General features: G+C 40.9%; 1 protein-coding gene across 3 annotated transcripts in view; it reads left to right on the top strand.

Annotated features, from left to right (window-relative positions):
* Positions 1-10,612: 10,612 nt before the first annotated feature.
* The window catches only part of MRPS14 (mitochondrial ribosomal protein S14), a 44,351-nt gene continuing 27,097 nt past the window's right edge, over positions 10,613-27,866 (top strand). For 2 of the 3 annotated variants that reach the window (XM_081224277.1, XM_081224275.1), the window contains exons 1-3: positions 10,631-10,700; positions 11,387-11,468; positions 24,991-25,149. In XM_081224277.1, coding sequence (XP_081080403.1) covers positions 11,412-11,468; positions 24,991-25,149 — 216 coding nt within the window. In that variant the 5' untranslated portion in view covers positions 10,631-10,700; positions 11,387-11,411. Of the gene's footprint in view, positions 10,701-11,386; positions 11,469-24,990; positions 25,150-27,866 lie in introns of all 3 variants that reach the window. The other variant, XM_081224276.1, reaches the window with a different exon arrangement.

The raw sequence follows: 27,866 nt of genomic DNA, 5'->3' as shown, positions 1-27,866 counted from the left end.
GGATGCTTCCTCACCATGAATTACACCCAAGGAAGAAAAAGACAAAACCCTAAGTGGAACCCTGAAAGCAGATGTCCAGCAAGTCAAATTCAATCCAGTAATTTAATTACTTGATGAAAAGGTATTTACTGAGGACCGAATGCCCATTATGCGCTGCACATTGTGAGAAATCCAAGAAAGTGTTATGACATGAATCCTACCCTCAGAGAGACTAGACATAAAACAATTAGTGAATAACACCAAAGATTATATTAGCTATCTATGATGGCAAAGAGCAGAGAATGAAAAACACATCTAGAAATGTAATTTTTGGGTGGTAATTTGGTTTTGCTAATTTTTATTGAAGTGTAGTTGATTTACAATGTTGTGTTAGTTTCTGGTGTACAGCAAAGTGATCCATATATATATTCTTTTTCAGATTCTTCTCCCTTATAGGTTATTACAAGATACTGAATATAAAGTTCCCTGTGCTATACAGCAGGACCTTGTTTTTTATCTATTCTATGTATAGTAGTGTGTATCTGTTAATCCCAAACTTCTAATTTAGCCCTCCCCACTTCCCCTTTGGTAACCATAAGTTTATTTTCTAAATAAAAAGGTATCTGTGAGTCTGTTTCTGTTTTGTAGAAACACAACTTTAATTTCCTTTTCTAAAATAAATCAGGACAAAATCCAAATTCACCCGGTTTTCCTGACAACTGATAAACTCAGCAGAAGACAAGGTATATCCAGGAACATTTTTCTTAGTGTAACTATGTTAGCCTGGAGGTGAGGGATGGCAGAGAACTTAAGGATTGTGGGTTTCTGGGAGAAAGCCATGGAGAGGGCTGCTGGACAGACATGTAAAGTGAGTGTGCTCTCCCCTTGCTCCTTCCCAGGCCCCAGCATGGACCATGAACATGAGGACACGATACACACTTCTGCTCCCGGGGCTGCTGGGTGGTCTGCAGAATCACACCACGTATCTTCTCCAGAAAAGGGGACCTCTGCCTTGTGCTGGCATCATCAGGACTCACCCTGTGGCTTTGCAGAGGTTTTCTACCCTTGAATCCCACTAACTTCTGACTCTTTGGTATTTTTGTCCCTATAGCTACCAAAAACGATGCATTTCAGCTAAACTGCTAATATTTTGCCTTTTCTTCAGGGTTTGAAATTTAGAAAACTTAAGAAGAGGAGAAAGAAAAAAAAAGGGGGGGGAAACAATGTGAAAGAAAGAAGCTACTTTCCTATCAACTGTTTATTCCCCCAAATGAAAATCTATTAAGAACGTTGCAAAAGAAAATGGATGTGACCTTATCCCTGAAACCACATGAAACATTTTGTTTCCGCGTGGGCCACAGGCAGCTGGAGGAGAGGGCCTTGGAGGCCCCTGAGTTGGATCCAAAACCTCAGAGTAAGTGTAGACTTTCCTCTGGTAAGAGGAGAAGGAGGCACCCACACAGCTGGAGAGGCAGGAGTGAGCGACAGAATCAGCTTGACAATCAAGAGGACCATGCGGGGGGGGGGAAAGGGCAGGGGGAGGGATAAATTGGGAGATTGGGATTGACATATACACACGACTATATATAAAATAGATAACTAATAAGGACCTACTTATAGCATAGGGAACTCTACTCAATACCCTGCAACGACCTATATGGGGAGAGAATATAAAAAAGAGTTGATATATGTACACATATAGCTTATTCACTTTGCTGTACAGCAGAAACTAACACAACATTGTAAATCCACTATACTCCAATAAAAATTAAAAAAAAAGAGGACCATGGCCTTGGGCAAGGAGGCCACAGGGAAAGAGAATGTTGTAGCCCTCCTGGAATTCCACTGAGGCAGGAGGTCTGGAATCCACGAAGGCCAGGTAACCCTGGGGGTCTTCTCTCTCCAGGTAGCAGGCCAGGCTCTCTTGGGCATTCCAGGGGATAGCAGAGTGACTACATGTGCTTGTGTTTCAGCCAGAAGAATAGGCATTTTCATCATTATCCAGGGTTTGTTGGGTCTGGCGTTAGGCAGGGCAACATGCTTGATCCTAGGAATAAGGGGGCCAAGCCTCATCTTTACTTTCTTGCCAGGGGACAAGGCACTTGCTTTATGACTGTGTTTTAGAGAAGGCCATGAGAGCTCTTCACTCCCCCATCGTCCTCTGAGGCAACTCAGGTTCTTCTCCAGAAGAGACTAAATGTCTATGTTACCCCATCAGCACTGCAATCATGGTCTTCGCCATGCCTGGAAAGGGAGAGACAGAAGGGCACTTTTTGCTAAAATACTAGGCCAGCAAGTTGTATTCATAGAGGCTGAACTTGAAGGGAATCCCACGAACCATGAAGGGAGAATTTTGTGCCAGTCCAGTCCTTTCCCATTCAGATCGACCGTGTCTGGTTAGGACATGGTCAAATATAAGAGTTTGAATAATTTCGATCCAACAAATATTTATGAACACCTACTACGTTACTAGACATTCTGCTAGGAACTTGGGTATTAAGTTGAAAACAACGTGTTGCCTTCAGGAACTTTCAAATAAGTAGGGGAAATTAATACAAATTAATAAAACATGTCAACCAAGTATGGTATTGAAAGAGCTATATGTGAGTCTATCAGTCCCACCCTCCCTAACCTTGACTTCATCCCGTGAGAAATTCTAGTAAACAGGTGCTTACCTTTGGATATCTCTTTAGAAAGTCAGGATGGCTGAATTTGGAGCGCACAAACTACAAGTCACTCTTAATGGAGTCAGATAGGAAAAGAGGAACTTGGAAATGAGACTGGAAAGAGCATTAGAAGTAGACGTGCTACACTGCCATCTTGATAAAGCTGATGAGTGTAGTGGGTTGAATAGTGTCCCCCCAAAATTCATGTCTACCCAAAACCTCAGAACGTGACCATATTTGAAAATAGGGTCTTTGCAGATGTAATTAAGGTTAAGGGCTGAGATGAGACCATTCAAACGACCTACATTCAAATGAGAATGTTCTTGTAAGAGGCAGGAGAGTGAGCAAAGACCACACAGGAAAGACGGCAAGGAGCAGAGGTTGGAATAATGATGCTGCAAACCAAGGAGCGCCAGGGGCCACCAGAAGCCGGAGGAGGAAGGAGCTTCCCCTAGAGCCTTTGGAGGGAGTGTGGCCCTCCTGACATTTGACTTTGGACTTCTGGCCTCCAGACCTGTGAGAGAATAAATTTCTATTGTTTTAAGTCACCCAGTTTGGGGCAATTTGTTGTGGCAGCCACAGGAAATGAATGCAATGAAGAAAAGTAAACCAGGTCCTTGGAATGGGGAATTAGCCCGAGAGGAAGGAGGTAGGTAGCTAAGATCGAAAGAGGAGTTGGTAGTAGGTACTTCTGCATGCAGATACCAAGGCCATAACTGAGGTTATAAATCCTGGGAGCTGGATGGAAGGGTTGGGAATGACCTGCTGAGCTGTGTCTCATTGGTTAAATAAGATTATCTTAAACCATATGTATCTCAAGCACCAACATACTTGACATCTCTGAATCATGGCAGAATTAAAGAAAAGCAATGCACCTACGAGCCAGGGAGCCAGGCCTGGCAAAACGAGGGGGCCGCCACCTTAGCCAGGGCCAACCTGCACACCGTATCCAGTGGCCTGCCGCAGAACGAGGGAGGTGGAAAATCAACAATTTCAAGTCCTCGAGTCAGGAAGATACCGAATATGGGGATGGAACCTGAGACTCAGAAAGGAAAAACCTCTTTGTATGCATATTATCTGCAACAAATCAAAACAAATATGCAAGCATCTACTTGGAACTGCTGGGAAGAAAATGTAACATATTTCTTTGAGTCCGGGATGGTAAGTGGAAACTGAGTACCACATCCGCCACTACTAATTTAAAATGTGTAAGATATTAATCGCATCGCCTTTATTTAGATATCAGTCTTTATGATTAATGTAAAAATAAAAAGCCTTTTTATATATTTACCCCCACTCAGAGCCTTGTTTTTCCACAAGATCTCAAGTTCTACAAATGCAAAATTTCCTATCTCCTTACCAAAACCCCAGCAGTGGTTCTGGTCTGGTGAAAAAGTATTTTCAGTCCTCTCCACTGGGGTGGACTAGCTAAAAGCCTTTACGTGGGATTGTGTCCACACGTGACATATCCTGTGCTAACCCCAGTAACGTGTAGAGTCTTGAACTAAACAGAGCTGGATGGAAAGGTTGCCTGAAATAAAGTCTTCACGAGGAAGAGCCACCAAGGGGAACCTTGGAAGGGGGTAATCCGGTGTGTCTAGGGGCTCTTGTGGGGATGGAAAGGGAGCTGCAGAGGGCTGGACTTCATTTTGCAGGAGAAAGGGATCTACCAAACGTGAGTTGTTGCAGTGTTTTAGAAAGTTCACTCTAGTAGCAGAAAAGCATGGAGGTTTTGCGGGGGAAGGAAATGGGTTATGTTTTAAAAAGAAAGGAGGCAAAAGAGCAATTAGGAATACACTTAATACTAGAGATAAAAGAGGGTCTGACCAAGAGGAGCAGCACTAGGAGAGGAGAAAATGAAAAAGACAATTAGAAGTAAATTCAGCAAGATTTGGACGATCTGTTGGATGGGATATTTTTGTCTTAGCCTGAGTTCCCCTATGCACCCACCACTTGCCAAAGCAGACTCCATGACAGAGGTTTACGTGCAAGTGGTTGATATGGGCAGCAACCCCAGGGAGCAGGAATGAGGGGTGAGGATGGTGACCAAGAAAAGGGGGAAAAGGAAACACAAGGATGTGTTACTGCATTGGTGACAGGTGTTTCTATCGCTGAGATCTTCCAGGAGCCACAAGAAGCTCGTTATCCATAGGCTTCCATTGCCGGTTGGTTCAGGGTTTCCCAAGGGCATCCACAGCCCCTGCATTTGGTGGTTGTGCATGTGTGGGTGCCAAGCTGTCCCTTGGTTCCTCAGGTGTCCCACATCAACCTCAGAGAAGACCCAGAGCAAGAAGTGAGACGTGCCTGAGGTAAGTCCTAGGGGCTATCTCACTGCACCTGAGCTCCACTGGATATTTTACTACCTTTAACAGCAGCTTTTTCCTGCTTTATGAACAAAGGGCTCTACATTTTAATTTTGCACTGAGCCCTACACATCATGTAGCCTGTCCTGCTCTTGAGTCCTACAAAAGAGGCAAACTCAGTTGCAAACACAGGTCGTACCTGATGATAGGCAACCTGTCATTAACTTACTTGGAGGACAGGTGTGTGGGGGGCACAGCTTCCTGGCAGGTGTTGGAGCTCAGATGTGCCGCTACTGCCACTTTGTGTTCAATTCCATGAACTACACACAGCTCTAGGAGGAGACTTCCCCGCCGGGGCCACGGCAGCTGCTTCTAGAAAGAAGCGCTAAGGCCACCACACTCCAGGGCCAAGCTGGTACAGCAATAGGATTACTTTTCAGCTGGTGGTGTTTAATGAAGGCAGACTATCCATACACACTATTTCAGAGCCACGGCTGAAAATGCTTGTGTGTGTGTCTATGCCTTTCTCTCTCCCTCCAACACGTTCTTTTTCTCCTCTCCCATCTTCCTCCTCTTTGTTTTTCCTCTTGGCTGTCCCCACACACAGACCACCACAAGCCCAAGAAGTCTGGTTCTTTTAAGTCAAACCATATCCAGCTTTCCACGTGGGGGAGGCCTGGCCCTGGAGGTCCCTCCGGGAGAAAATCATGGATGGGAAACACTGCAGGGGTGAAGCAGGGAGGGTATTCAGGTCCTAGGAAGTTGCTGAGTCAGCCTGGGCCAGACAAGGTCTCTAGGGACAGGCATAGACAGGCATATCACCAAGTCAATATTCTTACTCTGTGACTCGAAGGGCTGCAGCCAAGTTAACCCTGTTATTTACCATTTACAAAACAATAAAAAGGAATAATTAAATAATCCTCCCCCAAAACAAAGAGGCAAAGGACATGATCAGTCCTGTATTAGGTATAGACTAGACACCAAAGGAACAACTTATTTGATGGTAGACACAGAGGAGCCAGAGACATGAAACCCAAAGGGAGAGTGAATGACTAGTACTAAATAGGAAGGCAGCAAGCATCCCTGGATTCTTCATTTCTTCCTGCTTTGTCCAGGGTTCTGACTGTGCCTGCCCCCAAGGGTTAGCATAGGCTATTGACTGGGGCCAGGTCGTGACCTTTTCCTTCATGCCCTCTGAGAAACACATTTTTCAAATATTTTAGGTGAAATAACAGAGACATAAAAAGACAAGAACAGGTTAATTTTTTTTTTTTCTTGGCTGCACCGGGTCTTAGTTGCTGCATGCGGGATCTTCGTTGCTGCGTGCGAGATCTTCGTTGTGGCATGCAGGATCTTTAGTTGTGCCATGCAGGCTCTTAGTTGTGGCATGTGAGATCTAGTTCCCTGACCAGGAATTGAACCTGGGCCCCCTGCATCAGGAGCACAGAGTCTTAAAACTGGACCACCAGGGAAATTCCAGTTAATATTTTTAAATCAACTTCAACATTTTTATGAGTCTAAAAGTAAAATCTATACATGATAAGGAAATTGAAAAAACTTTTAAAACATAAATATCTCCAGTAATCTGGTCACTCAACCTATTACTCTTAGTATCTGAGTATATTTCCTTCTTCATCTTTTTTCTATCTATCTGTCTATCTAACCTATAAATATACCTGTATCTTTAAATATATATATTTTAAATTTTGGAACCCATCAGATTTTTTAAACTAGAATTATAACATGTTATTTCTTAATTCATTTAACTCTCCCCCTACTGTTAGACTTTTAAGTTATTTATTTGCTCTTATTATAAATAATCCCAGGGTATGTGTCCTTGTACATAAATTTTAGAGTTTCCCAGTATTTCCTTGGTATAGATTCCTAAAAGTGCCATAACTAGGTCAATAGATAAAAACTTTGAAAAGAACCTTGCCAAATTGCTTTGTAGACAAGTTATACCAATTTATTTTTCTACCACTAGATGAAATCTCCCATTTCCCTATACCCATAACAACACCAAAATTTTTTTTTAACCTTTGTTAATTTGCTAGATTAAATTGTCATTGTTTTAACTTGCATTCTCTTGGAAACTAATGAGGTTGGATACTTGTAATGTTATTAGACATTCTGAGATTTGTCTACTGGGATTTAAGTTTTAAAATATGTTCACCTAATAAGAACCTGCTATATATAGAAAAATAAAATAAAATAAAATTCAAAAAAAATTAAAAAATAAATTAAATTAAATTAAATTTGTTCACCTATCTTTTCTTCTTTTTCAAGGCATTGTTAGCATTTAATTCTTTAACTTATCTAAAATTTATTTTGATAAATGGTAAGAGGTAAAGATATAATTAAAACAGTTTTTCCCAGTTCTTTAACCAAGTGTTCCAGTACCACTTGTTCAGTGATTTTATGCTTCCTTTAAGATATAACAAATTTTAAGTTTCTTTCTGACCTAACTAATCTAGTTCATATACCTGTCTGTTGATTTTGGCATCAGTATCACACTAGTTCAATCACAATGGCTTTATAATATATGGCATTTTATAATCTGGTAGAGCAAGACCATTCATTATTTTTCCTCTTTGAAAATTTCATAGCTTTCTACCTCTTTCCCATCCCACTTAATCTTTTATATACATTTTAGTAGTATTTTAAGAAAATTTGCATTGAGGGTTTTTATTGAAATGGCATGAAACCTATACTTTAGCCAACTGATATGTTTTATAAGTAAGGATCCCATGACAGCAGTCAGGCCTTTGTCCTGGAGCTGTTGTTTCTCCAGAGGACAGTGCTGAGCAGGGATTAAGGTTGTAGGTCTTGCTCTGGGACTAGTTCTGTGAGCTTGGCAAGTCATCTAACCTCTCTGTGCCTCAATTTCATCATCTATACAATGGTTCCTCTTATTTTATTATACCGAGAATCAATATGGTAACTAGAACAGTCTCTCACAATCAAATCTCAAAATGTTTAACAATTAACTTTTAATCTGTCTACCCGAAAAATAACGTTTAAGCCTCCAAGGGAAGGACTATCTGAAAAACCAAAGGCAACATAACTGGCATTGCTGAATATCTCCACCTACATCTAAATAATGCCCAACCGCATCAGAAGGGCAGGGATTTCTTTCTGTCACTGTGCCTCACGCACATACACCATGGTACATGACAGGCATTCAATACATGTTTCTTGAATGAATAAATGAATGAATGCTGATGTTTCTCCTGATCTTAGAATTCCAGGACAATAAGGCCAACAGCTTTCCCAACTTTCTGTCAAATGGCCAGGGAGAATCATAGACTTTTTTGGGAGAACACAAGGTAAAGTGATTCTCCTTTAGGCTTTCCCAGGCTTCCCCACACACTAATGGAGGAGGGTGCACTGGGGGAAAACTCTTAGGCTGTTTTACAAAACCAACACAATGAATTAAAGAAGATCCTGAAGTCTTCTCTTACTATCTCAGAGCTTCCCATCTTACCAGCCATTAAATTGCTTTAATCTCTTCTAAAGAAAAACAGCCTAATAACATACTAATACTGTTTAAGATATTTGTACATACATATTCATAGTAGCATTATTCACAATAGCCAAAAGGTAGAGGGAAAACAAGTGTCTATCGACAGATGAATAAAGAAACAAAATGTTGTACATCCACACAATGGAGTATTATTCAGTCATAAAAAGTAAGGATGTATTGAACATGCTACAACAAGGATGAACCTTGAAGACGTTATGTTAAGTGAAAGAAGTCAGACACAAAAGAACAAGTGTATGATTCCACTTATATAAGGTATATAGAGAGTAGTCAAATTCATAGAGACAGAAAGCAGAATGGTGGTTGCCTGGGGCTGGGATGCAGGCGGAAGGGGAACTTACTGATTAATGGGTACAGAGTTTCAGTTGGGAAGATAAAGATGTTCTGGAGATTGATGGTGGTGATGGTTGTACAACAGCATGAATGTACTTAATGCCACTGAACTGTACACTTAAAAATGGTTAAGATGGTACATTTTATATAATGTATATTTTACCACAATTTTTTTTAAGTTACAATGCTGTTTAAAGATGCTTTCAGAACTAGATTTACAGAAAGAAAACAAAAGGCTGCTGTGTATAAAGCTGACTCACCTACTTTGTGAGCTAATTGTGTTACCGAGTCTAAGCTCATACTGCCCACCACACGACAGGCCAATAAATCAAGAGACAAGTTGTTGGGACAAGGAATAGTGACTTTATTCGGAAAGCTGGCAAAGACAATGGTGGACTAGTGTCCCGAAGAACCACTTTCCCAGAGTTAGAATTCAGGCTTCTTTTATACTAAAAGGGGAGGGGGTAAAGTCTTGGTTCTGGCCAGACTCTGGAGGGAATGAGTTAATTTCTTCCTTCCTGCAGCCATTCACAGGTGGGCCTGGTCAGGATGTTTCCTGTGAGCTAAATAAAGGTATTTTAGCTTAATGCTCATTATCTAGAAGGCAGGGTTCCCAGAAATGCACCATTACATATAATTTAAACTTATAGGTAACATCCCTTTAGTGATTAACTTGTAATAGAATACAACTGCAGAAGATAACCCTCAACTGTGCAGAGGTATTACATGGGCTAGAATTAGGACTAGATGCCTGCCTGACACTGGTTCAGGAATTTTCTGATTCTACCATGACAGGGGCTTATGCTGTCCTTTCCTGCCAGCTGGCCTCAATCAGTCCCTCCCCAATTCATTACACATGTTCCAATAAACTTGAATCTCTCTAAAGAAAGGAGTCTGCACTCAGCTTCCCTTCCCAGAAGACTCCTGTCCAATAATGTAGACGCAAATAGCACACAGGGGCATCTCCTCACTTCATCAATCAGCACATCTAAAATACAGGTCTTTGCCAAGCTAATATATACTCCTTGATACTCTTCTACCAGGATGGTAGGTGGGTGGTACTTGCCTTACATCCACACAAAGTAAAGGGGTCCCACAAAGGGCTCATTCCAGACCAAGGACATTTGCTATGAAGATGAACTGAAAGTACCCTGTACTACAGACTGAAAACAGCAATTTTTAAATGGCAATGCTCCCCGCCCCGCCCCCGAAAAAAACCCCAAAATATTTTAAGTGCTTTTCACCTAAAGCTCCAATACACAATATACATATTTTTTAATATATATATTTTAAACCCTAGACATATAAATGGGAAGTATAGCATTGCCATTCTCATCATGATCACTATGACCTTTATAGCAGAGAGAAGGAGAGATTTGCAAAATCCACAGGAAGGAGGAGCTGTCCATACTGGTAGGTTTCTGGCAAGTAGCATCCTAAACTAATGGAGGATACAGGAGAAGTAGGTTGAGCGAGAATTTGGGGAAAGAGAAATTGGTAACAATGAACTGGTAGGTAAGGGAGGGTGGAAAAAGAGTTGGGTGGGGACAAAGGTAATTTAAGAGGGTGTGTAAAGCGCTCAGGAAACGAGGAACAGGTAATGACCGTCAGACTCCACTATCAGTACCACAGCTCCGCTCCCAGAGAGTTAATTTGCCCACATTCCGTTGAATACCGCGAGAACGTACATCCAATTAACTAACCCCTCCTTCCGGTACGCTAAAGACCCGCCTGCCGCCCCGCCCCCTGCGGCCCAGGTCCTGCCCCTCGTGTTCTCGCTATATCCGGCAGCGTTAATAAAGTTGCGGCGGTTTGACGTTTGGGGCGGACAACATGGCGGCCTCCACGCTCGGCTCTCTGCTGCGGACTCTCCGTCAGGTCTGGGCCTTTATACCCTCCTCCCCCTCTCCTCTGAACCTCCAAACCCACGGGGTCCCCCACTATTCTGCCAGCTGTAGCGCCCAGTGCAGACCCGTCTCAGGGTTTTCCCTCTGCCCACTTCCCTCCTCCGGCCTCCCTCCTCCTTCAGGGGAGGGCCGAGCTGCAGATGTAAATTTGGTATTCGTAAGCTTAGAGCTGACAGGCATTAAAAGCTACAGATTGACTCCAATTTATAAGGAGTGTAGGTGGGGAGAGAAGGTGTCCGAGGAATGAGGCCCCAGAGCCTTCAATGTTAAGAGAGCCGAGCAAAGGAGACTTGAAAGAAGCAGAGCGAGGGAGGAGAGCGTGGCGGCCCGGAAGCACTCCAGGAGCAGGGAGTGGGCAACTCTGCTCAAAGTCAATTAAAAGACGAGCTGAGAATTGCCTATTGGGTTTAGCAGAGTGGAAATCGTTGGGACCTCGATCATAGCCGTTTCGATGGCGGGGTGGGGGCGAAAGCGTTCACGACAGAGTAGGAGGAAAGAAATTGGAGACTACGAATATAGACAAGCCTTTGAAAACGTTTTGCCGCAAAGGGGAGCAGAAAAATGGGTCAATAGCTGGAGAGGAGGTGGGTTAAGAGTGAGTGTTATGTGTTATTTTTTTTAACGTGACAGAAGTAACTGCATGTTTTTGTGTTAAAGGGAAAGATTCTGTAAAGTGGGGAAAATGGATGATGTAGGAGAGGGAAGAATTGCTGGAGCTGTACCCCTGTGTAGGCAAGAGGTGATGAGTTTCGTGTTCAATTGTTTGGTCTTAGGAACATAGTTAATCTGTAATAGCGTTGTCCAGTAGAAATAAAATGCCAACCACATATGTAACTTAAAAGTTTCTAAGTGGCCACATTAAAAAAAGTAAAAAGCAGATGAAATTAATTTTATTAAAATATTTTATTTAACTAGGTATGTCAAAAATATTATTTAAACATGTAATCTTATAAACGTGATGTATGAGATATTTCCTTTTTTTTTTTTTTTTTTTCGGTACGCGGGCCTCTCACTGTTGTGGCCTCTCCCGTTGCGGAGCACAGGCTCCGGACACACAGGCCCAGCGGCCATGGCTCACGGGCCCAGCCGCTCCGCGGCATGGGCACAAACCCGTGTCCCCTGCATCGGCAGGCGGACTCTCAACCACTGCGCCCAGGGAAGCCCCGTGATGTATGAGATATTTACATTCTTTTTTTCGTACTAGATCTTCAGAATCAGGTTTGTATTTTACACCTAAAGCACATCTTAGTTTGGATGCTAAATTTTCCACCATTAAAATGGAAAATGTAGGAGCTTCACTGGTGGTGCAGAATCTGCCTGCCAACGCAGGGGACATGGGTTCGAGCCCTGGTCTGGGAAGATCCCACATGCCGCAGAGCAACTAAGCCCATGCACCACAACTATTGAGCCTGTGCTGTAGAGCCCGCGAGCCACGACTCCTGAAGCCTGGGCACCTAGAGCCCATGCTCTGCAACAAGAGAAGCCACCGCAACGAAGACCCAATGCAGCCGAAAATAAATTTTTTTAAATGGAAAATGTAGTCCTACCAAAACACTAAAGTTTATGTTTATCTTGCTTCAGTTTAAATTTTTTAATTAATTGAAATTAAATAAAATTAGGAATTACGTTTCTCTCGTTACATTTCAAGTGCTCACTAGCTGTGTGTGGTTAGTGGCTACTGTATTGGACAGAGCAGATCTTTAATAACAGGATGGAATGTAGTACATGTGATTACAGATGCTTTTTTAAAAAATTTATTTTAATTGAAGTATAGTTGATTTGCAATGTTGTGTTAATTTCTGCTGTACAGCAAAGTGATTCAGTTGTACATATATATTTTTTCATATTCTTTTCCATTATGGTTTATTATAGGATATTGAATATAGTTCCCTGTGTTATTCAGTAGGACCTTTTTGTTTATCCATTTTATATAATAGTTTGCATCTGCTAATCCCAAACCCCCATCTGTCCCGCCCCCTTGGCAGCCAGAAATCTGTTCTCTATATCTGATTACAGGTGCTTTTAATTTCGTAATTAAAGAGAAATTGAAGTCATCAGCTAAACGTGGGGATGTGGGAGCAGGTGTCAGAGATTTGAGGAAAGACAAGATGGTGTAAAATAGTCAAGAGTAGATCGGGAAAATAGTGGCAAGAATTAGAGCCAGTACAGTGAAATGAGAGAGGAACCAGGGAGTTGAGGGTGTATGAAAGACGACATTGTGTTTACGGACCATGGAATTCAGGCTGGGTAAGCGGGAGATAGGAAATCAAAAGCTGAGAGACAGTGAAAAGCTGGTAGGAACAATGGATTAAAAGTCTCAGAGGAGGGCCTCCCTGGTGGCGCAGTGGTTGAGAGTCCGCCTGCCGATGCAGGGGATACGGGTTCGTGCCCCGGTCTGGGAGGATCCCATATGCCGCGGAGCGGCTGGGCCCGTGAGCCATGGCCGCTGGGCCTGCGCATCCGGAGCCTGTGCTCCGCAACGGGAGAGGCCACAACAGTGAGAGGCCCGCGTACCACAAAAAAAAAAAAAAAAAAAAAGTCTCAGAGGAGCTGTTATGAGGTGTTAGAAGGAACAAGCTAGAAAGAAGTGATAGAGAATGAGATAACACACAGCTGAGACAATGGACGGCTTGCACCTACTGGTAATAAAAGACCTAGGGTTGGGGCTTCCCTGGTGGCGCAGTGGTTAAGAATCTGCCTGCCAATGCAGGGGACACGGTTCATGCCCCGGTCTGGGAAGATCCCACATGCCGCGGAGCGGCTGGGCCCGTGAGCCATGGCCGCTGGGCCTGCGCGTCCGGAGCCTGTGCTCCGCGGCGGAAGAGGCCGCAACAGTGAGAGGCCCGCGTACCACAAAAAACAACAACAAAAAAAAAAACAGACCTAGGGCATGGAAGTGAATAGGTAAAGAAGAGTGGAGGACAGAAATCACTGGAGGAAAAGTTTGAGGAATGGAGAGGTCACAGTGTAATTTCATGTGTGTTGAGATCACCAGGAATTAAGACAGGAAGAATATTGGAGAGAGCGACAGTGAGCCAGCATTTACAGTGAGTGAAAAACGAAAGGGAATGGTGGGGGCTGTGGTAGATGACTGCAGTCGTGACGGGTGGTGGGAGTATAACCCAATGGCACGAGAGCCGAAACTTCCTTTCAGGAAGGAGGGACAGTCTGGAAGCTGCAGCAAAGAGCAAGGAAGCTTTCTTCCACTCGTGGGAGAAAAAAAGAGCTACTGGGAAGCTATCTGGGATTCAAGATTCTCTAGAGCAAGTATCTGAAGGAGATGTTAAGGAATTGAGGATTTAGAAAATTTCGACAATGGTAGACCATGAGTTGAAGAGGGCCCAATGGAAGAGTTACAGGAGGTGAAGAGGGGTGAGAGAGAGGGGCAGGATAGGATAAGTACAGAACAGAATGCAATCTTAGTATATAAAGCACTGTTATCAACTGGTAAGAAAATGCTGACAATAGAAATGTGGGCAAAGGACATACACTGTTTACAGAAGAAATTACTATAATAGACCAATAAATGTTTATTTTAAGTGTATTGCTTTTATAGTCAGAAAAAACGTTGTGCAAAAAGAATGGAAGATGTTTTGTTTTCTTAAATAAATAGAAACCTGTTAGGAGATGGTAGAGAGGATGTTGATTAGGAATAGTCTGGAAAAGAATTGAGGGGAAAAGTGTTTAATGTTGTTTTCTAATTCTCTTTAACTTTCAATTTCATAGATAAAAACAAACCTTGCATTGACCCTTAATGTGAATTGTTTCTTTCAGCCAAAATGATCTCCTCAGACCTTACCACTGTATCTTGTTCATTTCCTCTTTTGGTTTGGAAAAACTTCACCTTCTCTCCCTTCCTTTCCGTGATGCTCATTTCCAGCCACAGTGACCACGTGTTCATTTGACTCAGTCGTGTCAAATCGATATTGAAATTTCCTTCATGCTGTCTTATTTCCAAAAAGCAGATTTTAGAGTTGTTGTATTTCCCCATGAAACTTTGAAGCATTGAAGATGCTCAGTTTATCTTTTGTTCATAGATTGAAAAAACGTTTTCTTTCTAATCTAGTATTCTCATTTTCAGCTTTATATTCTGTATAATGCTGTATGTATATTTGTTTCTAAAACAGCAGTTATAAGAGACCATCATTATTTTCTATAGCTGCAATTTAACGAACATATAATATTTGCTGTGGTTTGGGGGAGACTAGAGTTTCTAGTGGCTTATACTCTCTGTGCCTGTACTGTCAGTCAGAATTGTAAACTCTCACCATGTAAACATGTGACAATGAGGAGCCTACTATTTTATTACTGGACAACTCATGCTAAGAAATATTAGGTCAATGATAATTTCAAATTATCATTTTGAAATAATACTTTGACCCAGCAGTTCTGCTTCCAAGAATTTATCCTACTGATACATAGAAATATATATAAAATGATTTACATAAGACATTATTCATTGCAGCATTGTTTATAATGATAACTGGTGAGGTATGGTCTAGCTGTCCACCAGTAGGTCACAGGATAATAAATCATGATGCATCTGTGGGGAGGAAAAAGTAACTGCTTTATCTTCCTCTAAGTTCTCAGCTGGGGCCCTTGTAACAAGAGAAAAGCATACAAATTTGTAAGTTTTACCCGACATGGGAAGTTTCATAGGGAAATGAAGACCCAAGGAAGTTAAACCTGAGTGGTTTTGTGCTAGGTTTGATGAAGCCTGGAAAGTCATGGGGAAATGTGATAAGACAAATGGTATGGGCTAAGTGTAGAAAACTAAGGGAAACTTAGCAAGGCCTGTTATTCAGATTCTTCTCAGTGTCCCTCAGGCTTCAGAGATAAAGATGCTTCTTTCACACCCTGGCTATAGGGAGGGCACCTCTCACATAAGGGTCTTATGACCTGTTTCAGGGGAAGGTCAGAAAGTCCTTCTTGCACCTGCTGTTTCTCAAATTCCATTTGCTTGAAATAGTCAGTATGCCAAAGGAGCCATATTTTGAGGTAGTGTCTCCTGAACCTGGTCACATCCATATAGTGGAATATTATGTGACCTGAAATAACGTGGAAGCTTTTTGGCATATGGATATGGATAGATCTCCAAGATGTATTGTTAAATGTGAAAAAAGGGTGTAGGGGAAGAAACATGGGAGTGGGCGTGTGTATATGTATTTTATAGACAAAAATCTCTGGAAGGCTGCACAAGAAACTAGTAACTGGATACCTCTGGAGGTGGGGGTGTGGTCACTCGGCTGGTGAGGGACGAGGTGGGAGGGTGAATCCACTGTATGTCTATACTTTTTTAAAATTTTATTTTTTTATTGAACTATAGTTGATTTCAGCAAAGTGATTTGGTTATATTTGATGTGTTATATATATTTTTTTTCGATTCTTTTCCATTATAGGTTATTACAAGATATTGAATATATTTCCCTGTGCTATACTGTAAATCCTGTTTATCTGTTTTATATATGCTAATGTGTATCTGTTAATCCTATATTCCTGATTTATCTACCTCTCCTTCCTCCCGTCCTGTTATCCCTTTTGGTAACCATAAGTTTGTTTTCTGTGTCTGTGAGTCTGTTTCTGATTTGTAAATAAGTTCATTTGTACTATTTTTTAGATTCCACATATAAGTTATATTTGTCTTTCTCTGTCTGACTTGCTTCACTTAGTATGATAATCTCTGGGTCCATCCATGTTGCTGCAAATGGCATTATTTCTTTCTTTTTTATGGCTGAGTAATATTTCATCCTCTTTATCCATTCACCTATTGATGGACACTTGGGTTGCTTCCATGTCTTGGCTATTGTAAATAGTGCTGCTATGAACATTGGTGTTCATGTATCTTTTCTAATTAGAGTTTTTTTCTAGATATATGCCCAGGACTGGGATTGCAGGATCATATGGTAACTGTATTTTCAGTTTCTTGAGGAACCTCTGTACTGTTTCCCATAGTGGCTGCACCAATTTATATTCCCACCAAAGTGTAGGAGGGTTCCCTTTTCTCACAACCTCTCCAGCATTTGTTATTTGTAGACTTTTTGATGGTGTCCATTCCGACCTGTGTGAAGTGATACCTCATTGTAGTTTTGATTTGCATTTCTCTAATAATTAGCAATATCGAGCATCTTTTCATATGCTTGTTGGCCATCTGTATGTCTTCTTTGGAGAAATGTCTATTTAGGACTATTTAGGTCTTCTTTCCATTTTTTGATTGGTTTTTTTTTTTAATATTAAGCTGTGTGAGCTGTTTGTATATTTTGGAAATTAATCCCTTGTCAGAAGTATTGTTTGCAAATATTTTCTCCTAGTTGGTTGGTTTTCTTTTTGTTTTATGATTTCCTTTGCTGTGCAATATCTTGGTTTAACTGGGTCCCATTTGTTTATTTTTGTTTTTATTTCCATTACGCTAGGAGGTGGACCCAAAAACATATTGTTGCAATTTATGTCAAAGAGTGTTCTGCCTATGTTTTCTTCTAGGAGTTTTATAGGATCTAGTCTTACATTTAGGTCTTTAATCCATTTTGAGTTTATTTTTATCTATTGTGTTCTAATTTCATTCTTTTGCACATAATTGTACAGTTCTTCCAGGACCTTTTAATGAAGAGACTGTCTTTTCTCCATTGTATATTCTTGCCTCCTTTGTCATAGATTAATTGACCATAGATGTGTGGGTTTATTTCTAGGCTTTCTATTCTGTTCCATTAATCTATGTGTCTGTTTTTGTTGCACTACCATACTGTACTGATTTCTGTAACTTTGTAGTATTGTCTGAAGTCAAGAAAGGTGATTCCTCCAGTACCATTCTTCTTTCTCAAGATTGTTTTGGCTTTTTGGGGTCTTTTCTGTTTCCATATAAATTTAAACATTGTTCTAGTTCTGTGAAAAATGCCATTGGTAATTTGATACGCCATTGGATTACACTTGTCTTTTTCTTGTGGTTGATTTCTATCTAATCTATTGCCATTGGATTGCACTGAATCTGTAGATTGCCTTGGGTAGTGTGGTCATTTTAACAATATTGATTCTTCCAACCCAAGAACATAGTATATCTTTCCATCTGTTTGTGCCATGTTCAGTGTTTCTCATCAGTGTCTTACAGTTTTTGCAGTACAGGTTTTTTGCCTCCTTAGGTAGGTTTATTCATAGGTAGTTTATTCTTTTGATGGGAAACTTTAGCTGTGCTGTCAACTTTGGAGAAGTATCCCAGTTGTACCGTGTTGGGTTGGCATTGTACAGAAATCAACAGCCATATTGGTCTAGAAACGTTAAACATAATTTTTTCCATTTGTACAGGGGTAACACACTATTAAATATGTAAGGTCTTATCTACATGGGTTTGATTACAGAAACTAATAAAGTATTCTCTAAATTTAAAAAATTGTTTATATTATTGTTAATAATATAAATTGTTTATATTGTTCATATAACAATATAAATTGTTTATATTGTTCATATAGCAATATAAATTGTTTATATTGTTCATATAACAATATAAATTGTTTCCTCAATTTCTCATTCTGATATTCCATTGTTTGTGTATAGAAATGCAACAGATTTCTGTGTATTAATTTTGTATCCTGCAACTTTATCAAATTCATTGACGAGCTCTAGTAGCTTTCTTGTGGCGTCTTTAGGATTTTCTGTGTATAGTGTCATCTGCAAACAGCAACAGTTTTATTTCTTCTTTTCCATTTTGGATTCCTTTAATTTCTTTTTGTCTCTGATTGCTGTGGCTAGGACTTCCAAAACTATGTTGAATAAAAGTGGCACGAGTGGCCATCCTTGTCTTGTTCCTGATCTTAGAGGAAATGCTTTCAGCTTTTCACCATTGAGTGTGATGTTAGCTGTGGGTTTGTAATATATGGCCCTTATTATGTTAAGGTAGGTTCCCTCTGTGCCCACTTTCTGGAGAGTTTTTATCATAAATGGATGTTGAATTTTATCAAAAGCTTTTTCTGCAACTATTGAGATGATCATATGCTTTTTATTCTTCAATGTGTTAATGTGGTGTATCACACTGATTGATTTGCAGTTATTGAAAAATCCTTGCATCCCTGGGATAAATCCCACTTGATCATGGTATATGATCCTTTTAACCTATTGTTGGATTTGGTTTGCTAATATTTAGTTGATTTTTGAATCTGTGTTCATCAGTGATATTGGCCTGTACTTTTCTTTTTTTGTGTGGGTTCTTTGTCTAGTTTTGGTATCAGGGTGATGGTGGTATCATAGAATGAGTTCAGAAGTGTTCCTTCCTCTGCCATTTTTAGGAATAGTTTCACAAGGATAGTTGTTAACTCTTATCTAAATGTTCGGTAGAATTCACCTGTGAAGCCCTCTGGTCCTGGACTTTGGCTTGTTGGGAGTTTTTAAATTACCAACCCAATTTCACTACTTATAATTGGTCTGTTCATATTTTCTATTTCTTCCTGGTTCAGTCTTGCAAGATTGTACCTTTCTAAGGATTTGTCCATTTCTTCTAGGTTGTCCATTTTATTGGCATATAGTTGCTCAAAGTAGTCTCTTATGATTCTTTGTATTTCTGTGGTGGCAGTTGTAACTTCTCTTTTTTTATTTCTATTTTATTGATTTGGGACTGCTCCCTTTTTTTCTTGATGAGTCTGGTAAAGGTTTATCAATTTTGTTTATCTTTTCAAAGAACTAGCTTTTAGTTTCATTGTCATTCCTATTTTTTTAGTCTCTATTTCATTTCTGCTCTGATCTTTATGGTTTCTTTCCTTCTACTAACTTTGGGTTTTGTTCTTCTTTCTCTAGTTGCTTTAGGTGTAAGGTTAGGCTGTTTATTTGAGATTTTTCTTGTTTCCTTGCATCTCTGTAAACTTCCCTCTAAGAACTGCTTTTGCTGTGTCCCATAGATTTTGGATTGTTGTGTTTTCATTTTCATTTGTCTCCAGGTATTTTTTGATTTCCTCTTTGACTTCTTCAGTGATCCATTGATTGTTTAGTAGCATATTGTTTAACCTCCATTTGTTTGTGTTTTTGCAGTCTTTTTCTTGTAATCGAATTCTATCCTCATAGTGTTGTGGTCAGAAAAGATGCTTGATATGATTTCAGTTTTCTTAAATTTACCAGGGTTTGCTTTGTTGCCCAGCATGTGATCTATCCTGGAGAATGTTCCATGTGCACTTGAAAAGAATGTGTATTCTGCTGCTTTCAGATGGAATGCTCTATAAATATCAGTTAAGTCCATCTAGTCTAATGTGTCATTTAAGGCCTGTGTTTCCTTATTGATTTTCTGTCTGGATGATCTGTCCATTGATGTAAGTGGGGTGTTAAAGTCCCCCACTAAAATTATTATATATTCTTGTATTGATCCTTTGATCATTATGTAGTGTCCTTCTTTGTCTCTTGTAACCGTCTTTTTTTTTTAAGTCTATTTTGTCTGATATAAATATTACTGTTCTGGCTTTCTTTTGATTTGCATTTGCATGGAGTACCTTTTTCCGTTCCCTCACTTTCAGTGTGTATGCGTCTTTAGATCTGAAGTGTGTCTCTTGTAGGCAGCAAATATACTGGTCCTGTTTTTGTATACATTTAGTTAGTCTGTGTCTTTTGGTTGGAGCATTTGGTCTGTTTACATTTAAGGTAATTATCAATATATATGTTCCTATTACTATTTTGTTAATTGCTTTGGATTTGTTTTTGTAGGTCTTTTTTTGCCCTTTTTTCTCCTGTTCTCCTGTGTTGTGATTTGATGATTCTTTTTAGTGGTATGTTTGGATTCCTTTTTCTTTTTTGTGTCTGTATCTATCATAGATTTTTATTTTGCAGTTACCATGAGGTTTTTGTATAGGAGTCTATATTTATACATGCTTGTTTCAAGTTGCTCATCTCTTAATTTCTAATGCATTTTAGATACACTGCATTTGTAGTCTCCTTTCCTCACTATTACTGTTTTTTATTTTACAGTTCACGTCTGATTGTTTTGTGTATCGCTTAACTGCTTACTGTGGTTACAAATGATTTTACTACTTTAGTCTTTTAACCTCCCTACTAGCTTTGTGCATGGATGATTTTCTACCTTTATTGTATGTTTGCCTTTATCAGTGAGCTTTTCCATTTTGTAATTTGCTTGTTTCTAATTGTGGCCTTTTCATTTCTGCCTAATGAAGTTCCTTTAGCAGGTGCTGTAAAGCTGGTTTGGTGGTGCTGAATTCTTTTAGCTCTTGCTTGTGTGTAAAGCTTTTGATTTCTCCATGAAATCTGATTGAGAGCCTTGCTGGGTAGAGTGTTCTTGGTTGTAGGTTTTTCTCTTTCATCACTTTAAGTATACCATGCCACTCCCTTTTAGCCTATAGTTTCTGCTGAAAAATCAGCTGATAGCCTTATCGGAGTTCCCTTGTGTGTTATTTGTTGCTTTTAATAGTCTCTCTTTATATTTAACTTTTGTCATCTTTCTTACAATGCATTGTGGTGTATTCCTCTGTGGGTTAATCCTGTATGGGACTCTCTGCACTTCCTGTACTTGGGTGACTGTTTCCTTCCCCAGGTTAGGGCAGTTTTCAGCTATTATCTGTTCAATTATTTTCCCAGACCCTTTCTCTCTCCTTCTGGGATCCCTAAAATGCCAGTATTAATGTGCTTGATGTTATCCCAGAGGTTTCTTAAGCTGTCCTCATTTCATTGTTTTTTCTTCTTTCTGTTTAGTGGCAGTGATTTCCACTACCTCTGTCTTCCAGCTCACTGATCCATCCTTCTGAATCATTTAGTCTACTATAGATTCCTTCTAGTGTATTTTTCATATCAGTTATTGTTTTCTTTAGTTCTTTATATTCTTTATATTTTCTAATTCTTTTTTAAAAACTTCTGATTTCTTGCTCTGTGCATCTATTCTCCTCCCAAGTTTTTTGATCGTCTTTACGATCATTACTCTGAACTCTTTCTTGGGTGGATTGCCTATCTCCATGTGACTTAGTTGTTCTTCTGGGGTTTTATCTTGTTTATTCATGTGAAACATATTCCTCTGTTGCCTCATTTTATGTAAATTGCTATTTGTGTTTTTATGTATGTGGTAGGTTGGTTTCAGTCCTCCATCTTGGAAAACTGGCCCTCTGTAGGAAACGTCATTTGTGTCCCAGCAGTGCACTCCTCTCTCATCCCTCAAGGACCAGGGGCCAGCTGGTCCCAGGGTAGTGTCTGGCCTGTGTTTGTGGACTCACTCTGCAGGCTGCGGAACTGTAGTTTTCTTGTTTCTAGTGACTGCCCCCTGGTAGGTGAGCCTGGTGTAGAGGCTTGTGCAGGCTTCTTGGTGGGAGGGGCTGGTGCCTGTCCCCTGGTAGGTAGAACTGGGTCTTGGTCCTCTGATGGACAGGACCATGTCTAGGGGCGTATCTAGAGGAGGCTGTGAGCTCAGGAAGTCTTTAGGTAGCCTATCTGCTGATGGGTTTGACTGTGTCCCTGCCCATTGTGTTGTTTGCCTCAATGCCTCTCAGCACTTGAGCCTATGGACTGCTGGGTGGGGCCAGGTCTTTGTGCCAAAATGTCAGCCTCCACAAGAGCTCACACATGCAGATGAATGCTCCCTGATATATCAGGCACCAGAGTCTGTGTCCCCAGGGTAGGCCACAGCCACCTCCCCAGGAGACCCTCCAAGACCAGCAGGTAGGTCTGGCTCAGGCTTCTATCAGATTACTGCTTTTGCCCTTGGTCCAGTGCATGTGAGATTTTGTGTGCACACTTTGAGAGTGAAGTCTCTATTTCCCCGATTCCTGTGGAACTCTTGCAATCAAGCCCCGCTGGCCTTCAAAGCCAAATGCTCTGGGGTCTCCTCTTCCCCATGCCGGACCCCTGGGCTGGGGGTGGAGTCTGACAGGCTCAGAACTCTCACTTCTATGGGAGAACTTCTGCAATATAATTATTCTCTAGTTTGTGGGTTGCACACCTGGGGGTATGGGATTTGATTATATCATGAATGTGCCCCTCATACCCATCTCATTGTGGTTCCATCTTTATGTATTTAGATGTAGAGAATCTTTTCTGCTAAGTTTCAGTCCTTTTTAACAATGGTTCTGCAGATTGTTCTGATTTTCGTGTGCTCATGAGAGGAGGTGTGCTTCGGGTCCTTCTCTGCCATCTTGGCTGCTCTCCCTTCAGCATTTTTATTACTTCCTTTTTGGACTTGGGGTCATGTAGACTGGAGAGGTCTGTTTCATTGCTTGTTCTTTCAGGGGATTTCACCTGTTCTTTTAATTGGGAGTAATTCTTCTGCTTTTTCATTTTACTTATATTTCTCTTATTCTGAATTTATTTTTTTAAGTATTAAATTTATTTATTTATATTCTGTTTTTGGCTGTATTGGGTCTTCGTTGCATGTGGGCTTTCTTAGTTGCAGCAAGCGGGTCTACTCTTCATTGTGATGCATGGGCTTCTCATTGCAGTGGCTTCTCTTGTTGCGGAGCACGGGCTCTAGGTGCACAGGCTTCAGTAGTTGTGGCACACAGGCTCAGTAGTTGTGGTTCACGGGCTCTAGAGCACAGTCTCAGTAGTTGTGGCACATGGGCTTAGTTGCTCCGTGGCATGTGGGATCTTCCCGGACCAGGGCTCGAACCTGTATCCCCTGCATTGTCAGGCATATTGTTAACCACTGTGCCAGCAGGGAAGTCCCTCTTACTCTGAATTTAGGGAAAACAGTTGTCTACTGTGGTTTTGAAGGGCTGTTTTTATCTGGGAGTGACCCTGTGTAGACTGTATGAGTCCAGTATTTTTGGTGCGAGGGCTGTTTTTGGCTTGCTGTGTCTTTCCTCAGGGTGTACTGGCCCTTGTCTCCTTGATATAGGTGGTGTGTTTGATATCGTGTTGACTGGAGCCTGCACTGGATGTTGGGCAGGGCCTCCTCTTTTCTCTGTGATTGTTACAGCCCTGTCAGGGGTAGAGTCTGCTCCCCATTTGTTGGAGTGGAAGCCCCTAGATCCGATTCTAAGCTTCAATGTGAGGTAGGCAGGACTAGAGCACTCCCTCTGGGAAAGGAGCCCCTGTGTGTTCCTCCCCAGGAGCTGTTTGCTGTGATGTGCAACTCTGACACCGCCTGCCACCTGGTGTGCGCACCTACAAAGATCATTGTTGCTGGCACTGCCCTTGGGGGCTGCATCTGCTGCAGGAGTGCTTGGAATCAGCTTGGAGGTTAGGTATGGGTGAGAAACCCTCACAAAACCATGGGCGAGAAAGTCCTCTGGAGCTGCAGCCCCACACCTAAAGCAGGAGTGCCAGTGATCACCTCAGTATTCAGTGCCATCTCCATGTGTGCGTGCCCACAAAGTTTGCAAAACCCGCTGCAGTTGGAGCTGTGCCCTGCTGTGAGCATGCTGATAGTGAGGCTGCTATAGTGGACCCATGCCCCTCCCTTCCCATGTTGACAGTGGGGCTCCTACGGCAGCCCCATGCTCCATCCTGTGCACACCCCCAGTTGTGGCTCGGGCCATACTCCAGGCCCTTTGAGCTGTCTTCACACAGCCAAACCGAGTCATCTCCCCGGTATGTCTGCTGAAGCCTGAGTTTCAACACCCAGTCGCTATGCACGCTAGCAGTTGCGCCTCAGACTGGAAAGTGTGGCAATGTGGCAAAGACTGTCTGTGCTGGTCTCTCTACCCTGTGGGGCAGCAGACCAGCTCCTGCACTCTGCTTCTGAGCCTCTGAAGCTCCCTGTCTGTCCCAGCAGACCTCCCAGCCAGTGAAGGAGGTCCCCAGGGTGAGGGAACCTTTCATCTTTCACAGTTCCCTCCCAAGGGTGCAGGTCCCATCCCAATTTCTCTTCTCCCTTTTCCCTTCATCCTACATGGTTTTGTGGAAATCCTTCTTGCAGTTTTGGTTGTCTGAGATCTTCCGCAAGCTTTCAGTAGATATCCTGTATGGATTGTTCCATGTGTAGATGTATCTCTGATGTATTTGTGGGAGCAGGTGAGTTCCATGTCTCTCTACTCCACCATCTTGGTCTCCTCCCCCTTTCTATACTTTTTTGACTTTTGAACCATATATTTATTAACCTAAGTAAAGGTAAAACAATTATATTAAAAATCTCAGAAAATTTTTCACTTTCCAACCCACGTTATTGGCATTGTATTAATTACCACAGAAGTTATTTGTTCTGAATTAAGAAGTCTATTATTTTAAATTATTAAAGTTATCCATAATTACTTGGGGGATAAAAGGTCATAAATAGTGACTAAAAGAGGATCACAGGATGGAGAAACTGGCAGAGTCTGGGTCTGACTGTCCTTCACTTGTTCCTTCTCTCTGTCTCTTAGGTGGTTCCTTCATCAGCTTCAGGCCAAGTTAGAAGTTACTATGTAGATTGGAGAATGTTGCGTGATGTGAAGAGAAGAAAAATGGCCTATGAGTATGCAGATGAGAGGCTTCGGATCAATTCTCTCAGGAAGAATACCGTTCTGCCAAAAGACCTTCAGGTTAGCTAAGTAACATGAGTATCTACCATAAAATCATTAACTCAAATCAGATCACTTTTAATACTGTTTGTTATGACTTAGTATCAATGTACTTTCTGGAGAATATAATCAGATTTTTTCAATCAATGTAAACAAATACACTTGTAACTGATTTTGATGAGTTTCAAATTAAAAAAGAACTATTCATTCTTAACTAGCTCTTTAACCATTTCATTAGGTGATGCTTAGAAAGTACTGATGCATGGTAACCACACAGAAATTGGATAGTTATTTCTCCAATCATCCCAATCATTCAACTCTCAAGGCATTGGGAGTCTTTGCCAATGCATGGGGCCAGGTGCCCAGCACATGGCCTACACAGTTCCTTATCCAGGGCCATCCCTAAGCCTGCTTCTCTGAATTCCTCTGCCCATGAGGTGGCCTTCCATTTAAGTTTACTTTCTTGTCACACTCTTTAACTTGAATAAGAGAATGTCAACTCTGTTTGACTCCCTGAATCATAAGTCCTGCCTAACTGGTGACATAAAATACCTGCATTCAAGAGTCTTATCAGAGAGTATAACTCAAATTCAAGGCCATTAAATTTATCAAAAGCTCAGAGTAAATAATATTTCATTTATATAAATTTGGAGAATGATATACAGGCCCCACATTACTGTGGATTCTTTTTAAATCTTGTCTAAATTAAGCCAGAGAAGCAGAAAACTGAGTGCCCTGGACCATTGTGTTATGGCTTTTACTGTAGTGACATTAAGCTACTTGCCTATATTTAGGGAGTAATAAGAAGTGGCTCCTGAGAAACTCAGCTTAAGATGTTGTGGAGGACAAATGTATGAAGATCCCCAGAAGAGTCTGTGGTATGAGAACCAGCAATAGCTGTGCAGAGACTCTGTGAATCATGGGAACTGATCATGGCACTATGTTGCCTGCCAACTAGCTTACAAGTCAAATTTATGCCCCAGTACTAACAAACTTACAGGCTCTCACAGAATGCTCTTTTGTTTCATTTTCCCTTTGCCCAGTTTCCTCATTTGTACACTGCCTTAAATCTTTACATTCACACATATGTAAACAATTTGTAGGTATTCTTCAAGTTCTGTCTCCATGAAACTTTACTTCAGTCTGCCAGCTCAATCATTTCTCCTGTCTCTATAGCATTTACTGTCTACCATTCATTGACTTAATCATGTTGTTTTATATAATTCTCCCAGTATTTCTTAATAGCAGCACATGCATAAGCTTTTGGAGATCAGGAACTACTCTTAATGCTTAATAGTTGATATAAATTTAGTGGCTTTCATATACATTTTCTCATTTATGTACTTTTAATGTGTTAGAGTAATTATTTTGCTTCCATCATAGTCTAGTACAGGGTCAGTCACACACACACACACACACACATGCACACACACACATGCACACACGCACAATAATACACATACTTTAACCACATACATAAGAATAAATCTGTACTGACAAAACCTTAGTGCTAACTACTGCAGTAATCTCTGTTTTTCTCCCCTGAACCATTTTTGCCCTTACCATATTTATTTCCCTACATTGCAAATCATCTTTTAAAAATGTAAATCTCACTTGATCTCTCATCTTTGCATCTCCAGCCGACAGAGTCTTTACCATAGGTGTCAAGGTTCTGTGGCTCCTGCCCTTCCTTCTTCTTCAGCTTCACCTCAAACCACATTTTCCTCCTACTTGATGTTCAGTCCAGAGGTTTCAGACTTTTATGATTCAAAAATCTTATGGGAAATAACCTAACTTACACCTTAAGGAACTAGAAAAAGAAGAACAGGTAAGCCCAAAGTTAGCAGAAACAAAGATCAGAGCAGAAATAAATGAAAATAGAAACTGGAAAAACAGTAAAGATCTGTGAAACTAAGAGCTGGTTTTTTGAAAAGATAAAATTGATGAGCCTTTAGCTAGACTAACCTAGTAAAGAAGAGAGAAGACTCAAGTAAAATCAGCAGTGAAAGAGGAAACATTACAACTGATACCAAATAAATACAGAGAATCATAAGAGACTGATGAGAGCAATTGTATGCCAACAAATTGGCTAGCCTAGAAGAAATGGATAAATTCCTAGAAACATATAACCTATCAAGACAATCATGAAGAACTAGAAAATCTGAAGTGACCAATAATGAGTAAGGAGATTGAATCAGTAATCAAAAACCTACTAAGAAAAGCCCAGGACTGTGTGCCTTCATGAGTGAATTCTGCCAAACATTTAAAGGGGAATTAGTTCCAATCCTTCTCAAACTCTTCCAAAAAATTGAAGAAGAGGGAAACATTCCCAAAGTCATTTTATGAGCCCAGCATTGCCCTGATACCAAAGCCAAATCAGGACACTACAAGAAGAAAACTGCAGGTCAGTATCCCTGATGAATAGAGATGTAAAAATTCTCAACAAAATACTAGCAAACCAAATTCAACAGCTTTTCCTCTAAAATCAGGAACAAGACAAGGATGCCTACTCTTGCCACTTCTGTTCAACAGAGTACTAGAAGGCCTAGCCAGAGCTATCTATCAGGCAAGAAAAAGAGATAGAAGGCATCTAATCAGGAAGGAAGAAGTAAAACTCTATTTGCAGACAACATGATATTATATATAGAAAACCCTAAAGACTCCACCAAAAAACTGTTAGAACTAATCCATAAATTGAGTAAAGTTGCAGGTTACCAAATCAACCTACAAAATTTAGT

The sequence above is a fragment of the Mesoplodon bidens genome (assembly GCF_964165515.1).
Source record: "Mesoplodon bidens genome assembly, chromosome: 2".
NCBI classification, from domain to species: Eukaryota; Metazoa; Chordata; class Mammalia; order Artiodactyla; family Ziphiidae; genus Mesoplodon; species Mesoplodon bidens.
The sequence above is the reverse complement of the archived record's forward strand: the minus strand, read 5'-3'. Positions and strand labels throughout refer to the sequence as shown.